Source organism: Sitophilus oryzae, unplaced genomic scaffold, assembly GCF_002938485.1.
Source record: "Sitophilus oryzae breed Bouriz unplaced genomic scaffold, Soryzae_2.0 scaffold_935_pilon_pilon, whole genome shotgun sequence".
NCBI classification, from domain to species: domain Eukaryota; kingdom Metazoa; phylum Arthropoda; class Insecta; order Coleoptera; family Curculionidae; genus Sitophilus; species Sitophilus oryzae.
Window position 1 is genome coordinate 1,464,609 of NW_022147567.1, and position 23,442 is coordinate 1,488,050.

General features: G+C 34.6%; 3 protein-coding genes across 6 annotated transcripts in view; all 3 read left to right on the forward strand.

Moving 5' to 3' along the window:
- LOC115890863 (tyrosine-protein kinase Src64B-like) overlaps positions 1–23,442 on the forward strand; it is a 220,530-nt gene that overhangs the window by 66,829 nt on the left and 130,259 nt on the right. The window contains exon 2 of one of the 2 annotated variants that reach the window (XM_030911215.1): positions 16,287–16,339. The exons of the other annotated variant lie outside the window; for it this stretch is intronic. The gene's annotated coding sequence lies outside the window, so the exon portion shown is untranslated. The remainder of the gene's footprint in view (positions 1–16,286; positions 16,340–23,442) is intronic. 2 annotated transcript variants of the gene reach the window in all.
- Positions 1,410–6,412, forward strand: LOC115890864. Of its 3 annotated transcripts, none has more exons than XM_030911216.1 (2): positions 1,410–1,616; positions 2,477–6,412. In XM_030911216.1, exon 2 carries the CDS (start codon positions 5,174–5,176, stop codon positions 6,179–6,181), a length of 1,008 nt encoding a protein of 335 aa, XP_030767076.1. In that variant the 5' UTR covers positions 1,410–1,616; positions 2,477–5,173; the 3' UTR covers positions 6,182–6,412. The 3 variants fall into 2 exon arrangements, with proteins under 3 accessions (XP_030767076.1, XP_030767079.1, XP_030767078.1); XM_030911218.1 differs by having other exon boundaries at positions 5,159–6,412.
- Positions 19,034–23,375, forward strand: LOC115890868. The gene is made up of 4 exons (XM_030911222.1): positions 19,034–19,130; positions 19,393–19,566; positions 19,631–20,315; positions 22,141–23,375. The coding sequence occupies exons 1-3, from the start codon at positions 19,034–19,036 to the stop codon at positions 20,311–20,313; spliced, it is 954 nt and encodes a 317-aa protein (XP_030767082.1). The 3' UTR covers positions 20,314–20,315; positions 22,141–23,375.

Sequence of the window (23,442 nt, forward strand, 5' to 3'; positions counted from 1 at the left end):
CGCTATTTTACCAACGAGATCTGACTATTTATAACCACGAAGTGGCACGAAAGAGTTTTATCAGGTTTTATTTGCATTGGTTACAATTTCTATGCGGAGGGTGTTAATCTTTTTTTGTTATATTGTATAAAATAAGATTAACCCCCTCCGCAAAGAAGTTGAAACCAATGCAATCAAAACTCTTTCATGCAACTTCGTGCTTATAAATAGTCTTTATATAACTTCTTTGCGAAGGGGTTTAATCTTTTTTTAATATAAAATATAATATAACATAAAAATATCAATCCCCTAAGCATAGAAGTTGAAAGCAATATAATAAAACTCTTCCGCGTAACTTTGTGGATATAGGTATATTTAACTATTGTCAGATCTCATAATAGGTAATTTATTTAAAATCCCTAATCACCCGAAAAAATTCAAATATTTGTCTCTCTCATTACATAGGAGAGAGAAAGAAGAATATATGAAATGTTAAACTTCCATCTGATCTCAATTTTCTTTGTTATTTTGTTAAGAAAAGTGTTTTTCAGTAAAATTTTGGACATTTTTCAATCCTTAATCAAGCGTGGCTTTTAGATTAAACTATGATATAATAAGTATAGTGAAATTATTACTTTATAGGGGTGAAATAAAGAAAAATTCAATGTTGAAATTATTTTCCGTTTTTCTGAAAAACGGTAAGTGACCGCTGGTTGGTTAGGTTTGGTCAGATTCGTAATCTACGACCTCAAAATAGGGTGTATACCAATTTTGGTGAAAATAGGACGATTTCCAGTTTTCCCAATAATTACCCAATTATATAATAAAAATTTCCATCATAAAATATAAACAATAGTAAAAAAAGATCATAAAAATATACATAATAATTTTATGATTTGAAATATCCGACCTTAGTGCGGTCCTGGTTATATTACTACAGCGTTCCTGTTCACGTGCTTGCCTCATGTCTCTGTTTACGTTTGGTGCATCTTGGGGTTGAATTTACTTTAGTGCAGTAGCAGTGGCATTAGCCCACGAAATCTAAAAATATTAAAAAGAAACGAAGAAAGTGGTCAAAGACTTTTGAAAAGAAGCCAGTTTTTCTCATGTGAACTTATTAAAATGCTTGAACCTGGGAATTGGTTAAATTATTTGAGAATTTTGTACTTTTTTAAATTTGGTAGCACCAAATTGTCAAATATCATCAAACAAAATACACATTTACTTTGTGGTATCAGCATCTCTCTTTTAATTTTACCAATAGCTGCTCATAAGTTTTTTCCTTCTTGATACGGTTACGATATATTCGGAAGTAATTACACTTCACAGTTTTGTCCTCGTATTACATAATTTCTTACACATAGAGTATTAGTCTCGTGTAGCGAGATCCGTACGACAAGTTTAAATATTAGAAAAAAAACGCACATCCCTACTCTACTGCCCATCCCTAGTCTCCTGTCATCGTAGCGTCATTCTTAGTTTTGTCGTTGCGAAATACGTACGATCGGGAGACGCAGTGATAAATTAGTGAAATTTAGTGATAATGGGGCGCTCGAAAAACCGCAAAAGGGACAAGAAATCAAAGAAGAGACTGCTGGATAAACTACGGAGAGCACTGGAATCATCTTCAAGCAGTAGTAAGTAGAATTTGAAGAAATATTTCTCGAAGAACAGGGCACAATTCCGAAGTTTTACAACATAATTATGTGTTGTGGGCAAAGTAATTAATAACGCCCAAAAAGTCGAAACTGTTTTCGGCTCTATCGGTTAAGATAAACACAAACACCACCATTCTTCATTTTGTTATATCCCGTATGACTGGTTGTCTATAATAATGGGTTCTACACAGTGGTCAACCAGATGACAAAAGAGGTACATAAACTACATACTGGTCCAGTGATCAAATTAAAAAAAAAAAAATGTAAAATTGAATGTTGTTTTATTATATGCACTCAGATGTCTGAGACTGCATATTAATATTACATATGCACGTAGTGAGGCTCAAAAACTTCGGCCAAAAATGCTATATAGTAATTAAAAGTGAACGTGCTCTATGATATGCACTCAGATGTCTGAGTCTGCATATCAAAATTACATAGGCATCATTTTTAAATTGCCTTTTTGTAGTGTGGCTCCGTAGCCATACACTTCTGTCAAAAATGCTATTTAGCAACAAAAAGTGAATATTGCTGTATAATATGCACTCAGATGTCTGAGTTTGCATACGAATATTTTATATCTCTTTATTTTTAAACTGCTTATTCGTATTGGGGCTCTGTAGCCACACATTTCTGCTAAATATGCAATTTAGCAGTAGAAAGTGATTGTTACTTCATAAGATAAACTCAGATGTCTGAGGCTACATATATTTATGGGCATATTATTTTATGGCATATTAGTGAAGCTCAGTAGCTTCAAACAATCACTGGTTCAAATACAACCCTGACGCAGTTGTCATAGGGTTTATTATAAAAATCTAGTAAACAAAGAGATATAGGCTCGGATACTTCATCGAGTTCGACATCCTCCTCCAGTGAGGAGGCGCCTTTAGACTGTGATATGGAAAAGGGTGAGTTATCCCTTCAGGAAAGGGGGGGAGAGCCCGACATCCAAAATAACCCATTGCCAGTACCAGATAATGACGCCTTAGACCTGTTAGGCTCTAAACGTAAGGCCGATATTTCTTATGCTGAGGATATCCATATAGAGATAGCATCTAGGTGGGAAGACTTTCTAAAATCTGGTATTGAACGGGATGAAAAGAAAAAAATTATGGATATATATCCAATTGTAGGCAATTGCAAATTATTAGCTGCCCCTAGACTCAATGTGGAAATACAGTCCACAATGGAAGAAAGCGTTCTCAGACAAGACGCTTTCTTAGGGCGTACCCAAGACGAGCTAGGAGCGGCAATCTCAGCTCTAGCAATACCTCTAGATAAGCTCTTTTCACAGCCCTCTGAAGAATCCAAGGATCTTCTAAAGCATATTGCCAATGCAGCAAAATTGCTGACAAACGTACACCACAGCTTATCAAGCCACAGACGACACATTATTCTTCCAAAAGTAAACCCTACCATACGTAAATCCATAGAGCAGTTCCCTATTGATGAACTCCTCTTTGGACAAAAATTTGCAGATCAGTTGAAATCTACGAAAGAGTTAAAGAAAACCTCCTTGGAATTAAAGATTGCCAACCCGAAACAGAAATTCCAGTCAAAAAACTACAAGCGCCCTTGGAACAAATCGAAATTCAAACAGAAAGGGAAGTATCAGGACCAGAAGACAATCAGGAAGGATCAGAGAAGCCGCCTTGTGCGTCGGAAACCGGAAACTTACACACCATCCCGATTCCAACCTTAGAGGTAGATATAGCAAGTCAGAAATATGCTGGTAGACTTAAGAGTTTTATAAATGAGTGGAGAACCCTAACAGATAATCCTCTAGTTTTAAGCTGGATACAAGGGTTAAAACTACAATTTTTACAACAACCCTTTCAAAATAGTTGTAAAAATATGTTGAAAAACCCAGGGAAAAACATTTTAGATAGCTTAAAATGTCTTTTAAGTGTTGGGGCGGTAACACCATGCAGGCATACAAAGAACCAATTTATTTCTCCATATTTTTTACGAGAAAAATCAAACGGACAGTTCCGTTTTATACTTAATCTGAAACATCTAAATGAATTTTGTTTCAACCCTCCACACTTTAAACTAGAGGACTATCGCACGGTGTTAAAGTTATTGTACCCTAATTGCCTATTTACTTGTATTGACTTAAAGGATGCGTATTTCCTTATTCCCATACATTCAGAACACAGAAAATTTTTAAGATTTGTATTTGAAAACCAACTCTACCAATTTAATTGTCTCCCATTTGGGCTAAGCATAGCACCCTATATATTCACAAAAATTATGAAACCTATTTTAATGAAATTACGAACCGAAGGCATTATTTGTATATGCTATTTAGATGATATCTTAATAATAAGTTCATCCATAAAACAAGGTGTTGAAGATGTAAACAAAACCGTATCTATATTACAACAATTAGGTTTCATAGTAAACTTTAATAAAAGTCAATTAACACCAAGCACAGAGTGTACATATTTAGGTTTTATTTTTAACTCGGAAAATATGACTGTTTCCCTTCCTCAAAATAAACGTCAAAAGATTATAGAAAATATAAATAAAATGTTATCACAGTCTCGCTGCACAATTAGGGAATTTGCAAAGTTAATAGGTGTTCTTACAGCTGCTTGCCCTGCTGTTAGGTATGGCTGGCTTTACACAAAAATTTTGGAGCGGGAAAAAATTAATTTTCTTAAAACAAAACACAGTTATAATAAATACATGCTGCTTAGTGCAAAAGTGAAAACCGAACTACGTTGGTGGTGTAATAACGTAAAACATTCTTTTAATCCAATTATGAAAGGGACATACGACATTGTAATTTTTTCAGATGCTTCAAAAATTGGGTGGGGAGCTAGCTGCAATGGCGTGAATATTCATGGGTTCTGGAATAGCCAGGAAATACAAATGCATATTAATTATCTAGAATTATTAGCAGCTTACAATGCCTTAAAATCTTTTACAAAACACCAAGTGAACATTAGCATTCTATTCAGAATTGATAACGTTACAGCCATATCTTTTATTAACAAAATGGGGGGAGTTAAATACAAAAAATTGCACAAAGTAACTAAAGACATTTGGCAATTTTGCGAAAAGAAACGGTTTTCGTTGTTTGCATCGTATATCAACACCAAAGATAATATAGAGGCAGATTTAGAATCACGATGCAAAAAGATTGATACTGAATATGAATTGAGTAATATCGCTTTTCAAAAAATTTGTAATAAATTTGGCTATCCTGAAATTGACTTATTTGCCACTGAGCTAAATAAAAAATGCAAAAGATATATCTCTTGGAAGCCAGACCCAGGGTCGGTGGATGTAGACAGTTTTACAATAAGCTGGACAAATTATTTTTTCTATGCGTTTCCACCTTTTTCGATGATCTTAAAAATGCTAAATAAAATTGTAACAGATTGCGCAACGGGAATTGTGGTAGTACCCTTGTGGCCCGCACAACCCTGGTTCCCGTTGTTTCGAAATCTTATGATAGCAAAACCGATTTATTTTAAACCACGAAGGAACCTTATTTTATCTCCTTTCAGAAAACCACATCCATTATGGAGAGACACTACCCTGGTAGCAGCTCATTTATCAGGGTTGCGTTTTCGAAAAGGTCGTTCCCTGAAGAAGCCATTCAAGGAATAGTCTCCTCGGTATCAGAGTCGACTATGAAGCATTATGATGGTTGGTTCAAAAGATGGTGGGTTTTTTGCATAGAGGCACACCATGACCCGTGGGTTTACTCCTTAAGCCACTTCATAAATTTTTTAAATAAACAAGCGCAAAGTGGGAAATCTTTCTCGGCCGTAAACAGCTGCAAAGCAGCTTTGTCTTTCATACTTCCTATTTCTAGCACTGATGAACCCCTCATAAAAAGATACCTGAAAGGAATATATAATCAAAACCCACCAAAACCAAAGTATGATACGACATGGGATCCGTATCCTGTTTTATCATTCTTGGAAAAATTAGTTCCTTTAGACCGTTTAACTTTAGAGCAATTGTCTTATAAATTAGTAACCCTACTAGCACTCATCTCAGCGCACAGGGTTCAAACTCTATCAAAAATAAAAATTCACAACATCATTAGATTTGAGGATAGGCTGGAGATTCTCATTCCAGATAGAATAAAATCCAGTGGTAAGAATCGACAACAACCTGTTCTCAAAATTCCGTTCTTCTTGGACAAGCCAGAATTGTGTTTGGCAACTTGCATACTCTTTTACATCGAAAAAACAAAATCATTTCGGGAAGAAGGGTATGATACACTTATTTTAACACACAAAAGGCCTTTTCATGCAGCAAGTAGCCAGACCATAAGCAGGTGGATAAAACACACCTTAAAAATGAGTGGAATAAGCACAGAGCAATATTCAGGACACAGTGTCAGACATGCTGCTACGTCAGCTGCTAACAGAGGGGGTGTGAGTGTAGAGGAAATTCGGAAGAGAGCTGGATGGACAGAAAAATCAGCAACATTTAACAGGTTTTATAACCGACCTCTAGCTGTCCCTCCAGACCTTTTTGCTAGAGGATTATTGAAAGGGTCTAACGTAAATTCTTGAATGAACTCTTTTTTCAGTATTTCTGAATATTCATTCATATGTTAGGATATATTAATATATATCCTTTATTACTTTTATTTTATTTGGTTGCCATTATTATGTTATTACAATACAAAAATGTTATTATATTCATAAGTTTACCACTTGAATTTAATATTATAGGTTTTAATGTTTTTTTTTAATTCGAAGAGTTTTTTCGATTTAAAATGGGTTTTTTCTCTATGTAATTTGATATATAAAAATAAATTTGTTCTGCATTACTTTGATAGCCTTATTTAAGTCTTTAAACAGCTACTCTATGTGTAAGAAATTATGTAATACGAGGACAAACTAGAAGTGCTAATTGATCAGATCGACTTACCTTTTAAGGAAATTTGATCTTATTTCACACGAACAGTTTTGTCCGAAGTATTACATAACCCAATCCCCAAATTTATAAGTACAATTCCCACCCAAAGGCTATCAGAGGTCTTTAAACTGAATGACGCTACGATGACAGGAGACTAGGGATGGGCAGTAGAGTAGGGATGTGCGTTTTTTTTCTAATATTTAAACTTGTCGTACGGATCTCGCTACACGAGACTAATACTCTATGTGTAAGAAATTATGTAATACTTCGGACAAAACTGTTCGTGTAATTAGGATCAAATTTCCTTAAGGTAAGTCATTTGATCTATTAATTACCCAAGTATTTGTTTAAAAACTGCATTAGTTTATATTCATATTTTGCCATAAGAGCCCGACTCTGAAGGCGGAGACTTTTCACTGAATCTACAGGAATATAATTACAATATGTTATTATTAATATTATAATGAATTAGTATATAAAATTGTATATGTAGCTGTTATGTATATATGCATATGTAGCTGTTAAAGTCAAAATATAAAGGTCTGCATTTGATTTTCAATGTCTTCCTTAGAGAAGCCCGTTGTTAAGCGATTTTCAACAGTATCGATACCTTTATGTATGCTTTAGAACCAATAATATGTATTTAAACTCTGCTCTATGGTATCTATCTCAAATCTATACCTTTCAAATGATTAAGCACTAATAAATTTACAATTTTTCGTTAAAATTGTATTGCCTAATTTTAAAGTTGTAAAATGTATAAAAAATGTTGTAATTTTTTAATTACATGGGCTTGAAATTTTCATTAATGGTTATTACGAAAAATAAATGTTATAGATTTAAATGAAAATAAATCATGCTTACTTGTGTAATCTTCTGTCAAAATGCAATTCATTATAATTTTATAGCTATTTGAAAATTAGAAAGTACTATGTAGTAGCGTTGATTGACAACGGTAGTAGGTTAATCGTTAGTAAAAATCTTTAAGTTTACTTCAGGACAAGTGTGATAAGCAAAGACATTATAAATATAGACCGAACATCTCATTCATAAATACTCGTTGGTAGTGTATCAAACATTCCAATGTGTCAAACAAGGACAGAAGAGACAGAGAAGTCTAAAATTTCCGACCCCGGCAACTAGGCTCATTTGGATTGTTCTAATGGCCAGTGGCGTATCGTTTTTTGGAACGAATTTAATTAGTAAAGTAAAAGTAAAGTAATTAGTAAAATGTTTACTCCATATTAATATACTACATTAACACTTTTCCGTCAGGTGAGTTTTGTTATAAGGTTCAATATAATAATATAATTAATATCCCACATATACTTATGTTGAAACGTTAGTAGTTTTCGAAAATCGCCCAACGTCGATTTTCAATTTAAACTTTCAGTTAATTCTATATAAACTTTCAGTTACTTTTGAATATTTACAGGGTGACTCAGGCTTCCGAAACAGTTCTATATTAGGTTTGTGGTTGGTGATTTTTCTTTCAATTTTTTTCAGAATATGGAGGCAATGATAAAGCACATTTTAGACATTTTTGTAAACATAGATGGCCGGAACATATTTTCAAACTAAAGTTGTAGATTTGCCATTAAATTTCCATTCCAGAAATACCTAGGGTTGCCACCTGTCCTTTTTTGGAATAATTCTTGTCCTTTTGACTTTTTTGACTTAAAAGTCATTTTTATTTACGTATTTTCCCTGAGAAAATTACCTACAGCAAACAGAAATATTTCTCTTTTCGCCCAAATTTAATTAGGGAATGTTATAAACTTAACTTATAAATAAATTTTTCTTGTTTAGAATAGGCAACATTAATTAGAACTTCCCGTTTAATCAAAATGATAGTTTAGGTTTTAGTTTTACCTTTTTTTTATCTTAAAAGAACTTTTCAAAATTAGTACCTAATTAGTAACGATTTAGTTAGTTCGCACCGATAGCGCTTTCTGTGAAGTACTGAGTAATAGTTGTTTAATCTTGTATTATTAATAACTTCCTATACCTAAAATCAATATTTAATGAGAAAATTGTGTTTTTTTGAAAATATAGAACAAGATTTCTCTCTCTCTCTTTCGGTCTTCTTCTTGTATTATGATGGTTCTGATACGAGGCAATTGCCTTTTTAGTCTCGCAATAGAAGGCATTTATCATTAAAAGTATAAAATCTGTGTGCTACAGTATGGGATTTCTGTCGAATAATAATGAATACCTATTACGTTTATTTACAAATCCATTACTTTTAAAGGAGCTTCATCAGATAATCAAATTTTAGTTAAATGTCCTAATCTTCATGAACTGTATTAAGCATATGTGTTGCGGTTTGAATCACCCTGTATGTTGACAAATATTTTGAAAATGAAAGTAGGCACAATGGCCCCCCATCTTATGTAAAAATTCTAGTAAGTACAATTCCCACCCAAAAGGCTATCAGAGGTCTTTAAACTGAATGACGCTACGATGACAGGAGACTAGGGATAAGGCAGTAGAGTAGGGATGTGTTTTTTTTCTAATATTTAAACTTGTCAGCGGATCTCGCTACACGAGACTAATAATGTATGTGTACGAGAAATTATGTAATACTTCGGACAAAACTGTTCGTGTAATTAGGATCAAATTTCCTTAAGGTAAAGTCATTTGATCTATTAATTACCCAAGTATTTGTTTAGCAAAACTGCATTAGTTTATATTCATATTTTGGCCATAAGAGCCCGACTCTGAAGGCGGAACTTTCACTGAATCTACAGGAATATAATTACATATGTAATTATTATATTATTATAATGAATTAGTATATAAAATTGTATATGTATTCTGTCGAATAATAATGAATACCTATTACGTTTATTTACAAATCCATTACTTTTAAAGGGAGCTTCATCAGATAATCAAATTTTTAGTTAAATGTCCTAATCTTTCATGAACTGTATTAAGCATATGTGTTGGTGGTTTGAATCACCCTGTATGTTGACAATAAAAATATTTTGAAATGTGCGTTACAATGGCCCCATCTTATGTAAAAAATTGAAATAAAAATCACAAAACCAAAAACGTAATAGGTAAAAAAGCTTTTTGGAGGCCTGGGTAACTCTCTCATATAGGTATGTATAAAACTAGTAGCCTAAGAATTATTTACAGTTCGTCCCATTCTAAAAAAAGAAACACCGTACAAATAACTCTAGGAAGATGTATTTGTACGGTGGTAAAAAATTGTCTAAACAAGGCCGAAGGGGCAGATATAATAAAGCAATAAATGTAAAAAAAAGGACGGGTAAACACCTTGTTTATTTATTGAGCAAAATTCTTTAGAATATCGTATATAATGACCAAAATAGGACGCAATTTTAAGAAAAAAATGTCACTTTCTGGCTTATAATAAAGTTTCATATGTAACGTTTATATTCAAATTTGTTATGATCTACAACAGTTAGGTAGTAATTGAGACGAATTATAATTCACCACTGGCTACTACGTTCTTGTTTTAATAGATCAAAATTCAACAAAGATAATAAGAAATTGTGAGAGGCTCCCTTGTTGGACGCCTATGTACGATTACGGCGCGGCGGAAACAATACCTACCAGTAGAAAGACAAATTCGGGTAATTGGAGCTTATTTGTCCACACATTTGACACTGTCGTACCATATTGAAAATTCGCAGATTCAAAAGTACATTAAACAAAAACAAAAAGTACTGAAAAACACTGAAAAGTTCACTTTGGACTTGATTCCGACTTCAAACACACCGTAAGCTAAACGTAGTACGCTATAACGGACCATGGGCCGTCGCGAGGGGTGGTGGGACGGACGGCTCATTTCATTCTGGAAGACTAGCAGCGACGTTGCCAATAGTTCTAGACGTTACAGACGTAAACATGTCCTTTAATAGTAACGCATATATCCTCTGGTTAATAACATAGTATTACGCATGCTTCTTTAAAAATAAACTATTAATTTAATTAAGAAATTGAGATTTATTGATATCCGGTGAAGGTTTTAAAGTCACCTTTTCTGCAAATCAAACTAAGTAGATAGGCGCAAATTTGATATGTGGCAATGTCGCCGTCTCTATCTCAGTTGGTTTTTACAGTACGTAGTCAACCTCCGAATGTTTGATCGGGTTAAAATGCATAATGTGATATCTGTTCTTCCTAAATCTATGGTGATAAGGGACTCACAAGTGAGACTGGTCTTGATCTTGCTCTTTGTACAAAAATATCAGCTTTAGATTTGCAACACCAAACCAAGCATTCAAAATTCTTGCGTCTTTGCATTTTTTTCACGTTTTTTAGTTACATCTTCTATTTCATAGATCAAAATCATTAAATATCATTTAAAAAAAATATAGCGAACTTTTTATTTACTTACCCCTACCCCCTATAATTTATTAAATAAAAATTAATAAAAAAGTGAGACTTTCTCCAAAACAAGTTCCAACGAATGTGTTGATTTGTGGTAGCCGTCAGTATAAGGGATATTCGTATAATTGAGTTTATATATATTTGGTATAAAAGATTTTTTGTTAAAAACTAGTTATAACTCAAGAAAGGGGAACACACATAGGCCGTATTCATAAAGAAGAGCATTTGCTTTTACTTGTTGAAATCGAAGCATTTACTTCACATTCTATTCATAAGCAAAAAGAAAGAAAAGGTTCGGGTTTGGATCGAAAAGGTTGTTCTAAAGGAAAAAGTTTCGCGTTTTTGATATTTATAAACAGGAACATTTGCTTCAAAATTGAAAGATTTGCTTCAGAAAATATGCATCTAGTCCGGTGCAGATTTTAATCATTTCCTTCATGCATGTATATTAGGCCGGGGCGAAAAAAAAATTTTAAGTTTGTGGATTTGATTAAAACTTAAATTGCTTTTTTGGTTTTGACAAAAAAAATGAGTTTGACCGCGCCTCTCCCCCTCTAACTTCAACTTATTATTTACTTGCGCCCCTGTTTACTCAAAAATTAATATATGTACAGTTTTTCGCTTGGAAAAGAGATGATTTACTATAATAAATTAATTTATTTATAAAACTTTTATTCATCGTTTTTTCAACCCAGAACTCACCACGGGGAGGTAACTGTATGTCGAGTTCCACCCCCCACGCCCCCTCCCTCCTCCCTTTATACAAATTTCGATCTATTAATCTGTTTTCAGTCTCTTACTCGAAAAATACTGCTGTTTGGTTTCAAATTCTGGTAATCATCTTGCTTCTAGTTTTACACGAATGTAGCTATCTCTTGATTCTTCACCACATACCTTACTAGATGCCTCAGTCACTAATTTCACACAGCGCTCGACCGCCTGAGTGTGACATGGAAATTTGATTGTTTTGGGAATTATGAAGGCCTTGCTCTGAATTGCCTCTCTCAAATCGTCGATCACTTATGTGCTTTGTCAGAGGCGGCTCTGTGACATTACATTGGCTCCAACCGTTCAACTCTATATATTCCTGGGCCTCGAAATTTATTTTGGGAACTCTAAGTACCCCCAGTCTGGGCGGTGTTTCTCTTGCTTTCAAAATTCGTCTGATTCCGAGTTCTCTGATATGTGGTCTTTCATCGGATATCATCGCTAGAAGAATGTTCTCGGGGTGGGCAAAATAGCCATTTGTAGAAATTACCCGATTGATGACAGTTTTCATTTTATCAGGAAACTGTCTTGATTTGTATACTACGGTATAGATATTGCTGGTCTGTGCTAAAATCTTTTTCATCGACATGACATAAAAATGTGTCTATTTTCTGAAAATTTACAACTGGTCTCCATTCGCATGCTGCCAGCTTAGATCCATAGATAGGCCCAGAGTAAGAATAAGGTCCTTTAGTGAGTCCGTCTAGGTCTGCAAGGACATGGCGCAGCGGTAGTTCGTTGGTGTGAAGCAAGCAAATCAACCCCATTGCAGGGGTCTTTTAATATGAATTTCGAGCAGCCGTATAATACCACTCTTCCAACAAGTATTCACGTTCGTACCGTCACATCCAACAACTGTTAGGTATTTCAGGTAAATATATTTAGCTTCAATGAGTGATATGATACTTTTTGATATATTCAAAGCAGTGCCAGAAGCGGATTCATGCTTGTATGGTCAAGATAGGTGCTTCCTTGCTCTTCATTTATCGATATATGTTCCTTTTTTTAGTAATACGACGTCCTTTAACAAGCATCATGGTCTGGTCTTTTCTTCCATTAAAATAAATACCTTGTATGCTTTTGTCAGAATTAGCTGCTAGTTCTTGGACAGCTTTTCTATTTTTGACCATTTTGCTTTTATCTATAACATTGATGGGATTATCTGAAGACACTAATTTAAAATCATCTCTCTCTCTCTCTCTAAAAATCAGTTGCTATTTTCGACACTGTTCGATTTGAGGCGCCTGTCATATCTGCAATTTTGGCAATATTTGGTAAAGACATTCTGAGTTGTTTGTGTTTTTTAGGCTGAATAATTTTGTCAGGTATTTTATCCAAAGGATAGGACGATTTGAATTCTTGATCTCTGATACGTGCTTCTTTTACCTTAGCGAGGCGCGGTTAAAAATTAAGTAAACTGAATAAAAAAAATCAGGTTTATTTTTGTCATTAATAAAATCGTTTTTTCGATATGACGTCAAAAAATATTGAAATAAAAAAAATACCCCTTTCCTCCCCCAGGGGCGCGGCTAAAAATCATTTTAAAAATCCCCAAAAAAATCACAAAGATTTTTGACCTACCACACAACTTTTTATCTCTATGACATATCACTTTTTGAAAAAAAAAAAATCTGCCTTTTTCGCCCCGGCCTAATGTATATGCACTTGAAGGGCTGAGGTGTTTTTAGTTGGCGAGTGAGCGCGTGATTTGTTGAATTCGAATTTCCCATGGCGGATGTAGTGCACGTACATGCACGAAAAGTGTACAAAGAGAGACGTACTCCTCGTGAGTGCGATTTTCGAACCCTCTTTCGGTTCGACGAAATAAACGCGCAGTGGTTAGCCGACTACTTCATTGGCGAGAATCTGGAAACCAGGGGAGGAACGCTTTCGCCAGTACAGAAAATGAAAGTGTTTTTACGGTACATGGCAGATCCGGGTTTCCAGAGCGGTATAGGTGAGGAACTGGGATGTACACAGCCTACAGTCTCCAGGATTGTCGATACCACTCTCCGTCTCATTGTGGACAAGGCCGCTGACTGGATCAAGTTCCCGTCGACCGAAAATGAAGTTATGGAAGCCAAAGTGAAATGTCAACGAAAAAAAATCCGACTGCAATAGGGGTTATCGATCGCACGCATATTAGAATTGAAAAGCCGCGTCTATTTGGGGATGAATATGTAAACTGGAAGAATTATGCTAGTATTAATGTTCAAGGCATTATGTGATCAAAATTACGTTTTCATGAATATCGATGCACGGTGGCCCGGCTCCGTGCATGACAGTCGAATTTGAAAAATTTCTTCTGTTCATGAAATTATGTGGCGGACGACTAATACGGTGTTGTTGGAAGAAAATGGCTATATGGTATAATGTCCTATCTGATTAAACCCTTCCCCATCGTGGAAGACATTGTGCAGGCTGCTTTCGAGCCATTATTAATGAAAGAAAGAGTTGTCATAGAACATGCTTTTGGACAGTTGAAACGGCGCCGGCGGCGGTGTCTTGTAACTTTACTTGCTAGCCTGACAGTTCCTCGTCACTTGCCATCTTAACACAGCTCAATCAAATATATAAATACCACTCAAAGCTCCAAGTACAACTTAGAAGTACCAGCAAACACTCTATACCTAACAACAATTAATTTGATCATTTACCTATGTAACTGCAAGTTGCAACATATTTGGTGGCAACATACTCGTAAATTGCGCTCGTCTACCTTTTTTTTCTGCGAGGATGTGCTTGCAAAGAAAAGGAAAAGATTATAAATATGAAATTAAGCAAAACCTTTTCGTTCTACCTTCTCCTTGCGAGCTCTCCCTTTTATTTCTACCTTTACCTTTGAAGGAAATACTTCATTTTTATAAATACGGCCTAATAGATCTGTAAGGCCCCGGTGATTAATCCCCTCCTAAACATTCTACATTCTACCTCCCAAAGCGTCTAGGCGGTATTATAGGGAAACTATTATTATTGATATTTTATATAATATACAGGCTGCGTCTCTAAAGTTGTTCACCCCTATAACTTTTTTAATTTTTTAGATAAAAAAACAAGATTTGGTATGTTAGTATATGACATAAATTAGGATTCATTGACGTATTCAATTGTTTTTGGTCACTTCCTGTTTCATCGGAAATGACTAGAACTTTTAGTTTTTAAATAGCATCCTTGGTATCTTTTTACTTTATTCGACAGAAAATGACACTCTGAATAGAATGACATATCATTTGTCAACTTTTTTGCTTAAAAACAAATCGTATTTTAAATTTCAATCTAGAGTTGTCCATGACTATGTTAAAACACTAATTTTTAATCAAGGAGCTTTGGAAAAATAGATTTGATGCTCTAATGTTTTTCGTGTTCTGTCCTGGCCGGTTAAAAGATGCCCAAATAGAATTTTTAATCATATCTCATTTTTTTCAAATGGAGCAAGAGTGTCTCTTTAGCATATTTGGAAAAGCATTTTTTACGAATAATTTGGTACCACACACTTGGTATTCCGAGTCAAATTGTGGTTATGAACCGCATGTTAACAATTTCAAATAAACCATATGCGAAAATGTCAAAAGTTGACATATGATATGTCTTCTATTCAGAGTGTCATTTTGTATGAAATAAAGTAAAAAACACACCCTCAGTCATTTAAAAATCAAAAGTTGTAGTAATTTCCGGTGAAAGAGGAAGTGACCTAAAACAATTGAATACGCGAATCAATCCTGATTTATGTCATATAGTAACGTACCTCATTTCGTTTCTCGTTTTTTTTATCTGAAAAAATAAACAAGTTATATGGGTGAGCCACTTTTGAGACACACTCGGTATATTAGGTTATTACATTTTTTTCTGTTGTAGATTATTAGTAGTAGATTTTCGTAAAAATGTACATTTTTACCTTTTTTCTAAGAAATTTTTGACAGTTCTTGTTTAACTTTTTTATTTCCACTCCAGAAAGAAAACATGTTTAACATATAAGTGGGCTTAACAAAACTTAATATTCATTGTTATTTCATTAAGTTCCAAATATAAACCTATATTTAGACCTTTTTCTTTGAAGATTAGGCAATTAAAGTTAGTTGACACGTATTTTAAATTAATTGCCGAGAAGTATGAGGGTTGAAAGTTCTAATGAGGAACGCACCGAGCGGAATTAATAATGAGTTTAATGACATTTTGTTCCCCCTTTTAGTACACTAAAAAAATAATCCATCTATTATTTTTAATTTAGTATAGAATTAAAATTAAACTAATCGTATTATAGACTGATTTTATGCAATATACAACAAGGAATAATTCCAATTGATTCGATCATCATAAAAGGTCCTGTTTTCGCCTTACTAAATGCAAATATTTTAATGGTTGAATGATCAGGTTAATTGGGAGTCATTTTTTATTCACCAGTTTTCAAGTTTGTTGGAAACTAATCGATATAGCTGCCTATCGCGACTTGATTTAATAATGTATGAGTATTGAAAATTTAACGACATTAATGAGTTGTAAATGTTCTATCACGGAACCTAACATTAAGTTTAAAACTGGTTAAGAATATTTCCTTAACTAAGGTGACTGATTGATTCGTTTTCTAAAAATAACAAAACTTAATATATTTTTTTCTTTTATTTTTAGGTAGGTGACAATACAATGCTGAGGATAAATTTTGTTCCAGGATAAGTTCCCAGGTAAATATTAATTAAATATTTTAATTTACAAGCTGCATATTACTGAAGTCAATGTATAAAGACTTGAAATAAAAACCTAAGTGCCATAATTAAAATTTTGAGAAAATCATTGTTTTTGATACCTTATAAACAAGCAAAGTAAATAAAACTCTCTAAAACGTTAACACAATATAAAGTCTGATCAAGTGACAGCAATAAACACCTAGATAACTGAGCTAAATTAAAGACTGACGTATGTGCAACTTTCAGTGGCACTATCACTGATTTTATTAGATTATGCGTGAGATTTGATAGGCGTGACATCTTTGATGCCATATTTATTTATTATTTATTTAGCATACAGTCTAACAGGTATAACTACCCATTTATACAGGGTGTCATTGAAATAGTGTAAAAAAGGGGTTGATAGTACTCCTAAAAATAGTAAAAAAAATCCTATAAGTATAGGGCGGAAAATGCATATTAAGGGAGTTAGGGGCACTGAAAGGGTTAATTTAAAAAAACGGTTGTTTTGAAATTGTAGGCTTAAAAAACGAGATAAAATTTCGAAAAAAAATGCTTTGCCATAAATTTTGACCCTAAATCAAATGGTGATACTGAAAAATTATTTGGAAAGCGGTAAGGGTAGTTTTTGCAAGGGTAGGGGGTTGTTTCGTGAATAACTTCTTAGAGGTTATTTTTTTCTACAACGTAGGTTCATTTTTTGAAAACTACGTTTTCCTACAAAAAGGTACTCTTGTTGCACATCGCCCAGAACGATGGTTTTCGAGAAAATTGAAGGCAAAGAATTTGCACTGATGGGTTGGTATCAACATAAACTTGTGAAAGTTATGGCGGTTCAAAAGTAACCAAGTAGTTATCAAATAATTAATTGAACAATCAAAATTTTATGATTTTTAAAATATCTTATTGCTTTAAAAAACGAAATAATCCACTAGATTTCTACTTCTGGGGCCACTTTGAAAGGTTTGGTTTACTCAGTGCCGATTAATACTGAAGAGCAACTACGGCAACGCATTATTGACTGTTCCAATCAAATTCGGACAAACACCAAGGATATTCCACAGGGTACGCAGATCTTGGAGAAGAAGAGCAGATGTCTGCATTGAAATGAATGGTGGTCACTTAAACATTTACTATGAATGAATTAAGGAATGCATTATTTTAATAAGGAATTTTGGTAATTGGTTTATTTCGTTTTTAAAGTAATAAGATGTTTTAAAAATCATGAAATTTTGATTTTCCAATTAATTATTTAATAACTACTTGGTTACTTTTGAACCGCCATAACTTTCATAAGTTTATGTTGAGTTAGCAACCCATCAGAGCAAACTTTTTGCCTTCAATTTTCTCGAACACCATCACTCTGGGCGATGTGCAACAAGAGTACCTTTTTTGTCGGAAAAAGTATGTAGTTTTCAAAAAACGTTGCAAAAAAAATAACCTCAAAAAAGTTATTCACAAAAGAACCCCCTACCCTTGCAAAAACTACCCTTTCCGCTTTTCCAAATAATTTTTCAGTATCACCATTTGATTTAGGGTCAAAATTTATGGCAGAGCATTTTTTTTCGAAATTTTATCTCGTTTTTTAAGCCTGCAATTTCAAAATAACCGTTTTATAAATTCACCCTTTCAGTGCCCCTAACTCCCTTAATAAGCATTTTCCGCCCTATACTTATAGGAACTTTTTTACTAGAATACTATCACCCCCCGATTTTTTTACACCATTTCAATGACACCCTGTATACATATAATAAACACAGTAACAATTGATAAGCAGTTAAGAATTACATATACTACAGTTACACTTATATAATAGAAAATACAAAATAAAGTTAAGGAATAATCAAAGAGAATCCAAAGAATAATCTAAGAATAGAAAATGAAGTAATAGAAAATGAAGTTAAAAAATTCAAACAAATTTTTACAAAAATAATTAAGTAGAATATGTTAGGAAAGTAACAAAAAATTCAAAATTAAAGCCGTCTTACGATCTCTTAACCTAACCTAACTGCACAAGTGTCATATGAAAAATGTTCAAATCAGTGGAGAATTTATTGAAAATAAAATTATATAAGGATTCTTGCCACTTAACTGCTGATATAGAAATTTAATTCTACACTGTGTTTGTCATAATGTGGATCAACCTGGTCTCACTACCGGTTTCGGAGCCCTACTCCATCATCAGGTGAGCTTGGGCAGATCCACAAAATGACAACCACAGCGCAAAGTAGTTAATTCCGACTTGTCGGAAAGTATTGGTTAGATATTAAGTCCCGAACGGGAGATAGCGGCCTCAGTGCAATGGTAGTACTTTCCTATCACCGAGGCGCAACTATCGATAGTAAAAGGATGGTAAAAGGCTTTTTTTCAGGCAAGCCAAATTATAAAATAGAAAACAAATTTTTTGCAGTATAGGTATATAATAAAATTATATAAGGATTCTTGCCACTTAACTGCTGATATAGAAATTTAATTACACTTCTCAGTTTTGTCCTCGTACTACATAAAAGGAATACAAATAGAGTAAGTCTTGTCTTGCTGAAATCCGTGCGACATACAAAAATAAACGTGGCAACGCCGCTCCGCACCGTCCTCGCTGCGACTCGCCCCACCAATGTCATTATAAGTTTTGTCGTCAACGAGGTTCGTGCGTCGAGTGTTTTGTAAAGTGTTTTTACGTGTTTACGCGAAATGGGTAGAAACAGGTCCAAAAATGAAATTAAAAAGAGGCTGAAACGGAAGCAGAATCGCCTAAACCAACTTTGGGAGCGTTTAGAGGATGTATCAAGTAAGTATTATCAGTTTTTTCATAACCTAGGTAAAACAGTGCACATGGAAACGGGGGGGGGGCGTGTTTTCAGTAAATTATCGCCTCTATACTCTCTGGTTAACCATACTTTAAATAAAGAATTGCACAACTACGTGTGAATTTTAATATCTAACCTAACCTAACTCCTTGACCCAGTGGTCTTGCGAAGTATGGTTGACAGTAATATTTTGTTTGAAGGCCCAGTGGTCAACAAACTTAATAATTATGCGTTTCATTGCAGGCGATGACGCATCATCCTCCGGCAGTGATGATTCTTCCAGTGAAGATAATCACTCTGGTTCCGAAAGGGGAAGGCGGAGCCCAGTGAATCTCCCGCTTGAACCCATCGATAGCCCGGCGATAAATGCAGGCAGTAACAAACCAAACACCTCGGACGCAATAATTACCTTATTAGGTATATACAAAAGTTACCCAACAGTTTGGGAAACAATAATAAATGTAATTATTTATTATCATAGGTAAACAACCAAACCTTACCCAACAGTTTGGAGAAAACATTCACGAAGATATTGTAATGCGCTGGAGCGAATTTCTAAGAAAAGGGGTTGAAAAAGATGACAAAAAAGCTTTGATCGACAGTTACCCTATCGTAGGAAACTGTAAAGAATTACTCGCACCTAAACTAAACATGGAAATTGCAACATGTTTAAACGAAAGCTTGAACCGACAAGACATGTACCTTAGTAGGATACAAGACGAAATTGGGGTAGCCATCTCCGCTTTAGGGAAACCTTTAGGCAATTGCTTCCCTAATCCAAGCGAACAGTCTAATGAATTCTTAAAACCCAGTATTGATGCGGCGAAAATCTTAACTAATGTCCATCATAGCATATCTACACACAGGCGCCATGTTATTCTACCTCATCTGAACAGCTCGGTGAGGAAGATCATCGAAGACTACCCAATAGACGAGTTTTTATTTGGGGACAAGTTTGCGGAGAAACTGAAGTCATCCAAGGAAATACAGAAGACGTCCTCAGATCTTAGATTACAGAACCCCTCCACCAGTTCAAAAAACTACCAGCGCCCCAAATACAAGTCCAAATACAAGAACCAATGGAACTACAAAGCGAAGGGTCGGAACACCCAAGGGGTCTCATACAACCAAGCCCGGCTGAAAAAGAAAAGGACCCAATATTAATGGTGAGCATAAAAAATGATCCGCACATGTGTGTCGGCAAGACTAGATCTAGATTACATTATTGGGAAATGCTGACAAGTAACCCTCAAGTTTTAAGTTGGTTAAGGGGAATTAAATTTAACTTCATATCATCCCCCCCTACAAGACATTCCATTAAAGAACCTAAGTTAACACGGTTAGAACATGAAAATTGTAAAAAATTAATTGACAGCATGTTGGAAATGGGCGCCATTTCCCGTTGTACAAGTTCAAAAACACAATATGTTTCTTCATATTTTCTAAGACAGAAAACAAACGGTGAGTACCGTTTCATACTTAATTTAAAATCTTTAAACTGTCACTTAGAAGCCCCCCACTTTAAACTTGAGGATTATCGCACTGCCATTAAATTAACATACCCTGGTTGTTTTTTTACCCTAGTAGACTTAAGGGATGCATATTTTTCAATACAGATAAATGAAAAATATAGGAAATTTTTGCGGTTTTGCTTTCAAAACGAACTATTTCAATTTAATTCCTTACCTTTTGGTCTCTGTTCGGCCCCGTTCATCTTTACAAAGATAATGAAGCCCGTACTTCATTTCCTTAGAACACGTGACATAATCTGCGTTTGTTATTTAGATGATTTTTTCCTAATCAGCCCTACTATGGAGAAAAGCAAAAAAGACATCACCTTAACCCTACAAGTGTTGACAAATCTTGGTTTTAACGTAAACTACGATAAAAGCCAGTTAAATCCCAATAATACTTGTTGTTTTTTGGGCTTTTTCATAGATTCGAAAAACATGCGTCTTTCGCTACCCTCAGAAAAAAGCCAGCTAATCATATCTTTAATCAATGACGTGTTGTTAATACGTATCTGTTCCATAAAGCTTTTCGCTAAAATAATTGGTCACTTAGTAGCAGCCTGCCCAGCAGTAAGGTACGGACCACTGTATATAAAATCTCTCGAGGGGGAAAAGTATAAAGCCCTAAAGAGCGGAAAATCATACAATCATAATATATCCTTATCGCGAGGGGTCAGATCAGACCTTGAGTGGTGGCAGAATTCATTAGCATGTCATATGTTCCAATTTTTCAAGGCAACTACGACATCACTATTTTCACAGACGCTTCAAACAGTGGTTGGGGCGGTAGTTGTAATAACGAGAACATTCACGGTTTTTGGCTACAAGAAGAATCAAAAAATCACATAAACTGGTTAGAATTGGCAGCAGCTTTTCATTGTTTAAAAGCGTTTACCAAGTCTTTTACACATATGAACATACTATTGAAAATAGATAACGTCACTGCCATAGCATTAATTAATAAAATGGGTAGCGTTAGACACAGAAAACTTAACACTATTACCAGACATATCTGGCAATATTGCGAATCAAAAGGCTTATATATTTTTGCAACATACATTAGCTCTAAAAATAATAAACAGGCAGATTCTGAGTCTCGCTGTAAAAATATTGATACGGAATACGAATTAAATAATATTCATTATAAACGCTTATGCCGCATTCATGGAACTCCGCAAATAGACCTTTTTGCCAGTCGAATTAACGCAAAATGCGCAAGGTATAATTCTTGGAAACCGGATCCGGGAGCATCGGGAACTGATAGTTTTACCACATGTTGGTCACAGGATTTCTTTTATGCCTTTCCCCCATTTAGCCTAATATTAAAAATGCTTAATAAAATCATAATGGACAAGGCAGAAGGTCTAGTCGTAGTACCATGGTGGCCCACACAACCTTGGTTCCCCCTGTTTAAGAGATTGGTTGTGGGGAAAATATTATTCTTTAAGCCAAGTAAAACCTTACTTTTATCGCCTTTCAGGAAACCTCACCCCTTATGGCGGACAATTACCCTGGCTGCCGGCCATTTATCAGGGAAGCCTTTGTAAAGAAAGGGTTTCCCGAAGAGGCCATTGCATCCATAGTAGCATCAGTAGCTGACAGTACACTAAAACAATATGACACCTGGTTTAAAAAATGGTGGGGTTTCTGTTGTGACATAAATCACGATAAATGGTCCTACGACCTTACTACCTTTATTAAATTTCTAAGTATACAAGTAGATAACTCTAACTCTTATTCGTCCATTAACGCGTGCAAGTCAGCATTATCCTTTGTACTCCCCATCGACACTCGAGATGAGGGAATAATTAAAAGATACTTAAAAGGCATTTATAACCAAAGGCCACCAAGGCCAAAATACAATACAACCTGGGATCCTCACCCAGTACTGAGTCTGTTAGAAAATATGTTTCCTTTAAGTACTTTATCCTTAGAAAAGTTATCACATAAGTTAGTTACTTTGTTAGCAATTATTACGGCGCATAGAGTACAAACATTCTCAAAAATTAGATTAAGTTATATAAATCAGTTTGATGATAGGATCGAAATACTGATCCCAGATACCGTCAAAACTAGCGGGAAAAATAAATTTCAACCTGTGCTAAAGTTACCATTCTTTAGAGACAAACCAGGGTTGTGTTTAGCATCTACGGTTTTATTTTATCTAAACACAACTAAAAGCCTCCGCGCCGATAATAATGATTATTTAATACTGACACACAGGAAACCTTATCATACGGCCACAAGCCAAACGATAAGTAGATGGATCCGCTCGACTCTAAAATCCGCGGGTGTTGATACAAGCAAATTTTCAGGCCACAGCACTCGGCATGCCTCAACTTCGGCCGCATACCGAGGCGGAGTTAACATTGAGGAAATAAGAAAATATGCAGGATGGACTGAAAAATCAAACGTTTTTAATAAATTTTATAATAAACCAATATCAACACCGGCGGATCTCTTTGCAAAAGGGGTCCTCCAAGGATCCAGTATTACCTGTTAAAATAAGAGTTCCTTACTTTAAGATTTAGTGCGTTCTGTTCCTTGTAATTACGTTATATACCTATATGTTTGTTACAATGTAAACATACAGTTTAATGGTTATATTATTATATTTCGTTACACACCTTTAAAAGGTGCCTTTCCTATAAATATATACAAATTACTTAAGTATATATTATACAAAGCTTATAGGGAATAAAGCTATTTTCTAGAGATCGTCTTTTCATTCTCTAAACAGCTACTCTATTTGTATTCCTTTTATGTAGTACGAGGACAAAAC

Bases quoted from the DNA above. Each gene is read 5' to 3' on its own strand.
- LOC115890864 (XM_030911216.1), top strand. From the start codon at position 5,174: ATGGAGAGACACTACCCTGGTAGCAGCTCATTTATCAGGGTTGCGTTT.
- LOC115890868 (XM_030911222.1), top strand. From the start codon at position 19,034: ATGGGTAGAAACAGGTCCAAAAATGAAATTAAAAAGAGGCTGAAACGG. The intron at 19,131-19,392 runs GTAAGTATTATC...GTTTCATTGCAG, and splicing joins GCGTTTAGAGGATGTATCAA to GCGATGACGCATCATCCTCC. The intron at 19,567-19,630 runs GTATATACAAAA...TTATTATCATAG, and splicing joins CGCAATAATTACCTTATTAG to GTAAACAACCAAACCTTACC.